The sequence below is a fragment of the Salminus brasiliensis genome, chromosome 13, assembly GCF_030463535.1.
Source record: "Salminus brasiliensis chromosome 13, fSalBra1.hap2, whole genome shotgun sequence".
NCBI classification, from domain to species: Eukaryota; Metazoa; Chordata; class Actinopteri; order Characiformes; family Bryconidae; genus Salminus; species Salminus brasiliensis.
In genome coordinates, this window is record NC_132890.1 from 27,768,947 (window position 1) to 27,777,914 (window position 8,968).

At 40.1% G+C, this 8,968-nt stretch overlaps 1 protein-coding gene across 8 annotated transcripts in view; it reads right to left on the reverse strand.

Moving 5' to 3' along the window:
• Positions 1–7,852, reverse strand: part of LOC140575472 (ryanodine receptor 1-like) — a 93,513-nt gene extending 85,661 nt beyond the window's left edge. For 7 of the 8 annotated variants that reach the window (XM_072695824.1, XM_072695817.1, XM_072695821.1 and 4 more), the window contains exon 1: positions 4,006–4,241. In XM_072695824.1, coding sequence (XP_072551925.1) covers positions 4,006–4,053 — 48 coding nt within the window. In that variant the 5' untranslated portion in view covers positions 4,054–4,241. Of the gene's footprint in view, positions 1–4,005; positions 4,242–7,735 lie in introns of those variants that run through there. The other variant, XM_072695819.1, reaches the window with a different exon arrangement.
• Between the last annotated feature and the right edge of the window lie 1,116 nt (positions 7,853–8,968).

An 8,968-nucleotide genomic window follows, 5' to 3' on the forward strand; every position in this document is an offset into this window, starting at 1 on the left:
GATCTCTCTCTTTCTCTCTACCAGCGGTCAGATCCCTGGGGCTCTCCTAGAGGAATCACCACACGCTTGACAGGAGCCTCGGCCTTGTCCTGCCTGTTTATTGTGTTGTCTTCACTGTAGGCCTTGCAGTCTGGTGTTGTATGGTCGTGTATTGCATTGTACTGTAAGGTCGTGCACCTCTAAGACTTGTCTAACCCCTTAAATGCCAAGGATCAGCTGCTGGGCCCAGGCTTCAATTTCACACGCCTGTAATGTAAGAAGAACTCAGCTCATATCTTCACTACATTAGTTTCCATGCAGTTGTGCTTTCCACTGAACAACAAGGAACCTTAGGATGTAAAAACAATGTGGATCTAAGGGGTTAATGGCTGATTTTCTGTCAGGGATTAAGCCTAGTCCAGGACTACACAGTTTTCTGAGTGGAGATTTGCCATGAAAATTAAAATACAGTCCAGGACGTGACTTAATCCCTGTCATCTACAGGATGTATCTACAGTGAAATGCTCTCAGAACATTCACAAAAGGGACAAAAGTATTGGGACACCTGCACATTCGTTGTTTTTTCTGAGATGCAAGGGTACCAAAAAACGTTATATGGGATTTATACCTCTCTAACCCATGCCCGGCCTTAGGCACAGTGCCAAGAGGTTCATGTTGATCTGCTTCAGAGAGTCCACTTAATCGGTGTGGCTTAAAGTAGCTGAAAGCATTCATTAAAAGGGGTGTCCACAAATATTTGGACAGAAACCTTCAGACAGGCAGTGCTCATTTAGGACCAGGTATCTTTACACTCAAGTATACACTCTTACAAAAAGGGTTCTTCACGGGTTCTTCAAGTAAAAGCAATGGCTGTACACAGAACTATGTCAAGTTAAAGAAGCATCTGGTTACTTTGCTACTTTACTTAGCAATGGTTCTTTACGTGGTTAAAGGGTTATTAGCATTGGTGGAGAACTCGCTTTTATGCAATTTGCATTGTAGCCAGAGCTGAAACTGTATGCCCTCAACTTTAAAGTATGCTAATATGGAGAGACTTGATTTCAGGTCATTTCTGGCTATTTCTGGTGGTCCATTCATCATGTTGGAAATTTGCGAATTTTGACATAACACTGCAGTATGCTTCATGAATATGGGCCACAGAAAGTATACGTTAAACTAATTTCACATGACATGAGCTATGAAGAGCCGATATCATTTAAACAGACTGTCAGAAAGTCATACAGCAGCGAAATCTGACTGTTAAAGTTCAGCTTTAACCTGGAGACGCTCCAGTGATGTAAATGTCATTTCCTTCTCTGCACTTGCTCTAACTGAATTTACGTCATAGTGCCTAAAGGTTCCACTTCAATACACCTGAACATGATAAATTACACAGCCAGAACGTATTAAGCGTACCACAGCCCAGCTCTGTCTGCTGTCTACAAACTCATACAGCTCTCCTACACAAACGTGGTGAAGGAGAGAAGGCAGTTTTATAAATCTGTGAGTCTGTGTCTGTGTGTGTGTGAGAGAGAGAGAGAGCAAGAGAGACAGAGAGAGAGAAAGTAACTCCAAAATGAGAATTTATATTATTTATTCATTGCTAAAGATGACTTTTGTGTAAAAAATAAGTTTCTCAATAAACCAGCAAAGACACAATGATCTATAGGTAAGGTCTAACAGATAACAATTTCCCAGCGTGTTGTGATGGATGGACCAATAGAAATGCTACAGAATGACTTGGAATAATTGACATTGACATCCATAGAAAGTTATATATATTGTCATGTATTTGACTGCTGTTCTTTTCAAGATTTCATGATGAATGGACCAATAGAAACCATCCAAAATTAAGTTCTTTCCCAGCTGTGGGGCAAAAGTGGGCATTAGCACATGTCAGAGAATAAGGGCAGCTGGGAGGCTTTGTTTTGGTGTCTCGTGATGAGTATAAAAAGGTGACCTTTGGTCATGATTATAGGAAAAATCCCTTGCAGCATTGTCATTCAGACCGTGCCCAAACTGCCACACCTAAAACTGGCACTTGAGCCTATTATTATTGCCATTACACAGACAGGCTTTTTTTTCCAAAGCCTAAAAGGATTGACAACTTTCCAGACAGCCATCTCCAGAGACAGTGAGCCATGACTGTTGTTAAACAATTACCCTCATTCCCCTCCATCTGTCCTCTAGATAAGGCGCGCTTTCCTTTTAGTGATGAAAATTAGCTTACATTTGCCTTTATTTTGGATGGACCTCTGATACTACAACTACCCTCGTCCTATCCAGGCAAGTCAATCACAAAAAGCCCAAATGTTACAAACATTGAACAATAAGTTTATTATTAGTTCATTTATTAGACTGATGTCTGTGATGTTGGCATGACCTCTGTTGGTCTTTGGAAGTCCCCATCAGATGACCTGTCTATACCAACCCTTTATCAAAGGAAGACTGGAATGAAATTAGAGACACATGATGATACTGAAATCATACCAGCATCAGGAGACAACTGCTTAATGAATTTCTAGCACTTTACAGATGTTTACAATTGGCAGACAGCGTGCCAGGCCCTGTGGCAGTATTCGAAGAGGGGTAACTCAATGAGCAAAGAAGCTACAGCCGGGGACTTAAGCTACAGCAGGGGCTATCTGTGCTAGGTTAAAAGCTAACCTGGCCACAATCTCTTCAGCTAGCTAACCACGCTGAGATGACAGCAGCACTGTATAAGAGGGCAGTGTTGGTAATAATGACCATGTTATTTGGTACAGTGCTAAAAACAAATCTTTTTTTTTTTTTGCAAGCCCACAATTAAGCAAAAATCAGCAGATTTCATTCTGTAACAGGGTGGTAAATAGGCTTGTAAAACTCCTGAGCAATTTTCTCCCAAATTAAAGTCACATACCATGTATAAAAACTGAATAAATGCATTATATAGTATCTTTACATTTCTGTAAAAAACTGTTAAATTATTTTAAACCTTAAGTGGTTTCTGATACTGTATGACCTACAGCTATCCATAAAAATGGACAATTCAGGCTTCAAAGTGGCTGCTACTACCTTCTTATGCAAAGCAACATACTTTTATCCACTGTTATTGACATTTTCATTTTACATACAGCATCAGCTTTTACAGATACAACATCAGAAACTGCATATGGCCTATTTGGTCTTGATCTGAATGTCCTTCATTGTCTCAGCCCCACTTTTTCATGATATTGCTGCCCTCCCCTGTGCACTGGCCTCAGTCTCAGCCTGAGAGATGAGGGGGGCAGTGGCCAGCTGTCCTCACTCAGACTGAACTGCCTGCTGCATCTTCCACCCTCGCACCAAAAGTCTCTCCTTTCCTCTCCGAGGGTAAAAATAGATAACGATGCTAACAGATGCAGCAGCCGCTGTCTATCTACACTTAACTACTCGAAGGGAGGAATATTCTGGAACAAAGGTGCGAAGGTGCTACGTGGCTTTTGAACTGAGGTTTCTGACCATCTGCAGTCAACTGTCAACAGTCAAACTGATGGGTGCTTTGCAGTAGTACAACAAGAACATGCTTTGTGGTAATACAATAGGACCTTCTCTATAGTTTTATAGATTTGAGGTCCACCAGCCGTAAAGTCTAAACAGAGACAAGTCTGAAACACTCAAAGTTTGACTACAATTTTTGAGAAAACCATGAACACAGTTTTCTAAACCAACATGCATGGGTTCCCCTCCTAACTACGGTAGAGTAGACAGGGAATTTAGCATTAAAAATATCCTGTGATGGAGGGGCACAGTGTCAAATCCCTTATGAGCCCAAGGAACATGTATGTTCTGCTAAGAAAAGCCTGAAGAACATCTTCTACCAACTCACAATGCAGGCCCTCTGATAGCAGTAGTGCAAGCCCTATTATAACCAGTATCATCATCTGCTGGAGCACGTGCACATTCACACACACACACACGCAGTCACGCACATTCTCTCACACATCCACTGGAAAAGCAGATGTACGGGCAGGTCAGGGTGCCCATGAGAAGTTAAGTGGCACTCACCGTTCGCAGGAACTGGATCTCCTCATCTCCTCCTTCTCCCTCAGCCATCCTGCTCCCAGCTTCACCAGCAGCTCCTCAGGAGAGACCACAAAACCCTTCCGTTTTCTCTCTCTTTCTCTTTCTCTCTCTCACTCTCTTTCTCTGTCTTTCCCCTCTCTCTCCACTCTCTCACACACACGCTTTCTCTCTTCTCTCGTTCTCTCAGTGTCTGTGTGTGGGTGTGCTGGAGGACAGCATGTGTCCTGTGGCTCTCACGGTGGTGTGAGAGGGAGTGACAGACAAAATCAGTTCTCCTCCAGTCTCTCTCTCTCTCTCTTTCTCTCTCTCTCTCACTCTCTGGGTCTGTCCATATTTGCAAAACTGAGCCACCCCCCTTCCCTAAGCCTGGTACTCCCTCAGGTCTGTGCGGCCTATAAAAGGCAAGTGTGTGTGTATGTGCCTGAGTGTGTTTGCTAGGAGTAGAAATTGCTAGAGGCCTTTCAATATGACATTAATACAATATTTCAGCCACAATATAAAACTATTGCAATTTTTAAAGATTTCACATATTGCAATACACTGTGATTTATTACTGCAGCTGGTGTAGCATAGCAGATCATGCTGCTGCCCTGTACTTGGAAGACTGGGGTTTGATTCCCCCTCTGAAAGAGCACCACTTTATCACAAAAAGGGGTTTTGGATAAGACCTCTAATGCTATGTTCGCCTCCCTCTGTAACAGGATTAAAGCAGCATTATATGGGAATTGGTATTTTTGTCTCCTGAGCTCCCCCTACAGGTTTTACACCACTACCATAAATACAAATCACGCTTTGAGCCCCCCACCATAAACAGCTGTACACATGCATGTATTGATATGCTGAAAGATATAAATACAGAGACAAAACCAGCATCTAAAGTGAAAAAAGCATCTCTCTCTCTCTCTCTCTCTCTCTCTATATATATATATATATATATATATATATATATATATATATATATATATATATATATATATATATATATATATATATATATATATATATATATATCCCATCCAAAATAACATGTAATAAAGCAGCAGCGCTCCGCCCCGGAGTGGCTATGACAGAGATGCCGTTCTCCCTGTTACAGTCATTGTACCACTATTTTAGGCTAAAACTGCTACACAATGTTGCTCTAAACTGTAGGTTGCTCTTAATAAAAGTGCCTGCCCAACGCCATATTACATATAAATTATGACATATTAAAAGTCATGTTACCTTACAAATTGTAATTAAATGATCAATACTGTCCTATTGCCCAGCTCTACTTCATTCTTATATAAGCAAGAACAGAACCCACAAAAAATTGTTACTCAATGTTTTAGAAATAACATCTTCCTGAAAAGCAACCACTGATGGACAGCCTTATTAGAAAGACAGCTGAATACAAAAATGATCATATCAGTCTACAAACGGTCTTAAAATGCATTAATAATCAAATACTAAATCATGCTTGGGCTTCTGTGTATCTATATCATTATTTTGTCAACTAAAATACAGAAATACTATATTTTATCCACTCCTCACACACCTAGTGTTTCTTTGTGTGCACTTTAGGGCCTCGTTAGATATGTGAAACCAACTGAAACTGAAAATAATTTGATGTTTTGTAACAACAGTTACAACAATATTGAAATGTCAAGTGTTTGATGTGTCAAGTTTGGTTCCTCATTCCATGTCCCTGAGGTTAGAGACAGACACCAAATGACCACCTGTTGATATGAACTCTTTGTGCCCAGATGGCATTGCTGGGATTCCAGTATTAGCACATACTGCTCCACAGAAATGCCTGTGTTAACCTCTGACCTCTGAGTTAGTTGGACACTGTAATGGGTAGCTTTGAAACCCAGACAGTAACAGATTTGTAGTTTGTGGACAGTACAACCCTCTCTCAAACGTCTAGCTGACCAAAATAAGCAGTGTTTCCGAACACGAATTAGGCAACAATATAAAAAAATATATATAAATATAAAAAAATATAAAATATATATATATAAAAAAAAAACATATATATATATATATATATATATATATATATATATATATATATATAAATCAATGCCTCAAGTGGTTAGAACAACTTTCTTAAGCATTAAAGCAGCTTTATGCGAGAACTGGTATTTCTTGCTCATAGGCTCCCCCTACAGAAAGGAAGCATAAGTCCTCCGCTGAGACACTAGGAGCCCATATAGCATAGTTTTAACACAGTTACAAAAGTGTGCAATCAGAGACGACTAAAGCTAGCATCAGCTAGCCCTATCATGAAGCCTAGCTCTGATCTACGTTTGCTCTGCCTGGATTTGACGTCGTCATGTCTGTTGGTACTCAAGTGGTGTCGGTTTTATCAGAAAAACAAGTTTTCCACCAGCAATCATCACATGAATCCCCTCTGAAGTCTGAAGTCGGACGCTGAAGTCTGACACATCACAAATTTCAAGAACGCATGAACTGGACGAGTTGTGTTGTAAACGCTGTTTCCAACATAAACAGTTAATCAATGGTAAAATATCTAATACTAATGTACAATTTGTACAATAATCCTAATAGTAACAACTTTAACATCTAACATATGCATATTATTTTGCATAAAAATGTATAAATAAACAAAAACAGCCTCCTAGTTTTTTTTTTACTTCCCACATTAACCACATGAATGCGACCAAGGCGGGTGAACGAGCGTCAACTACAAGCAACTTACCGCCCAACATGCACTTAAAGGCACAATTTGAGTTATTTGCAGACATTGGCACAGCAAAAGCAAGGCCTGGTTCATATAGCAACCTGTACTCCCATAGCTCCCATTACTAATATCAACTACACCATTACTATCCCCAAGCATTTTAGCAATTTGCCAGCTTTTATTAGGGCTTTTGCTAGTGGTGTATATATATATATATATATATATATATATATATATATGCAACATGCCTAGACTGTTACACAACAGTTTGGGGGTTTTGGAATTGGTCCATTTTTCAGCTCTGGTGACGTTGCGCCAGATTGCCAGCGTTTGAGGTTCACAGTATGCCAGTTCCATGTACAGAACTCTCACTGTTCAGCTATGACAAGGAAAAGACCGTCCATTCTAGGGCACACCTTTAAAGTAGAAATGAACATCCTCTACTGATAGAAAGATGTAAATAACTGGGCACGGAGTCAGCAGAGCTATTAATGCATCTAAGTAAATGAGCCTGGGCTCAACACTTTGGTGCCACCCAGTTTAGGACCGAGTGAGACCTAGAGAATGCAGTTCTGTTTGACTGCTCCATTGTTAAACTGGTGAACCAAGGGGTCCAGACAAAGAGCATGGTGAAGCTGATGGAGTGTAGAGCTCCTCAAAACCTTTCCTTAGTCCACCACCCCATCTGCAGGACATGTATGCACAGACTGGAGTGTACCTGGAGTGTTTCAGCTGTGTGTGTGTGAGAGAGAGAAAGAGAGTTACACAGAGAGAGAGAGAGAGAGATATGCTGAAAATGTAATCTTACATCATGGGGGAATACATGGTGCTGGAAAAAAATCTATATCATGCAGCACTGATATAATAATAAAAACATATTTTATACATTTCCAAACACCTCTCTGTACACCAAGCTCAGCACATTTCACCAAGCACTGCCTTAACACATACAGCTACAACAGCACCATACTTCATACACACGCACACACACACACACACACACACACACACACACACACTTAAGCTTACCTCCACAATCTCCATTTAAGTGTCATCTCATAGCACACCTCGCATCCCTGCCTTTTCCCAGCAGCAGACACATCTGGCGGAGCAGCTGGATCACCACTGGCTTTTTGGGAGCTTTTCTTGGCAGATTAAGCACCAACTTCAAAGAGCATGCGCAGAGCTGAAGACGGTGACGCCAGTCTGAGAATCTCACAGGAATGCTGGGAATTTGGGTTCTTTCTGTCTGAGCGAGAGTGCAAAGCTGCAGTACAGCGGGATGAACACTAGGTGGCATCGTTTCAGCGTCAGAAAAAAATACATTCAATATTATTCAATATTTCAGGTGTTTTAGGAACAAAAAAATCTCTCTCTCTCTCTCTCTCTCTCTCTCTCTCTCTCTCTATATATATATATATATATATATATATATTACTGTTTGTAATATGATACTCCTAACTCATTACATTTATGATGAACAATCCAACCTTGACATAGACAAATACAAATACATATGTTTATACTGTGATTTCTTCATTTATTTACAGCCAAACATTCGATAAACCATTTCTTTAGATTGCAGAGTAGTTATTCAAATAGTACAATAAAGAATTTGATGAGTAGTCTAGAAAATTAATATAACATTTTCATGCTTATTACACTCCTTTAAAGTCAAAGTTGATGACCATTTCTTAAAACCCTTTAGAGACATTTAACATTTCTAAGCTCTCTAGAATCTTGTAAATGCCCTAGTGAACAAAAGTAGTCTTTAATATGCTACAGAGCACTAAGGTGCAGCCACATTACTATTCTACACTTAAAAAAGTGGATTAAAAATACACCAAAATATACATGAAATATATCTACATTAAGACACTCAATCCAGTTTCCAGTCCTGGATTTTATTCTTGCTGGAAGTGACAAGACATATAAACAGTTATCATCCTCACATCAACACAATCTGATCTGATAAAATGTAAATTGAAAGGTATCAGGGTGAACGGTAGGCAAGAGGGATTCAGGATACGATATGGAGGATAAAGTATCTGTGTAAGAGTTTAACAATGGATAATCTGTGCTATTGTACATTGTGCTATTGATCACTGCAGCATTCAGCCAACATGCAGCCAAACTCAGCAGGAGAGAGGGAGTGGTAACTTGATGTTACAGTCTCCAACACTGAAGCCAGGCACCTACAGCACTACATAGATTACAAGTGCACACATAGGTAAGGTCGGGAAGGTAGCCTGGGGGGAATGA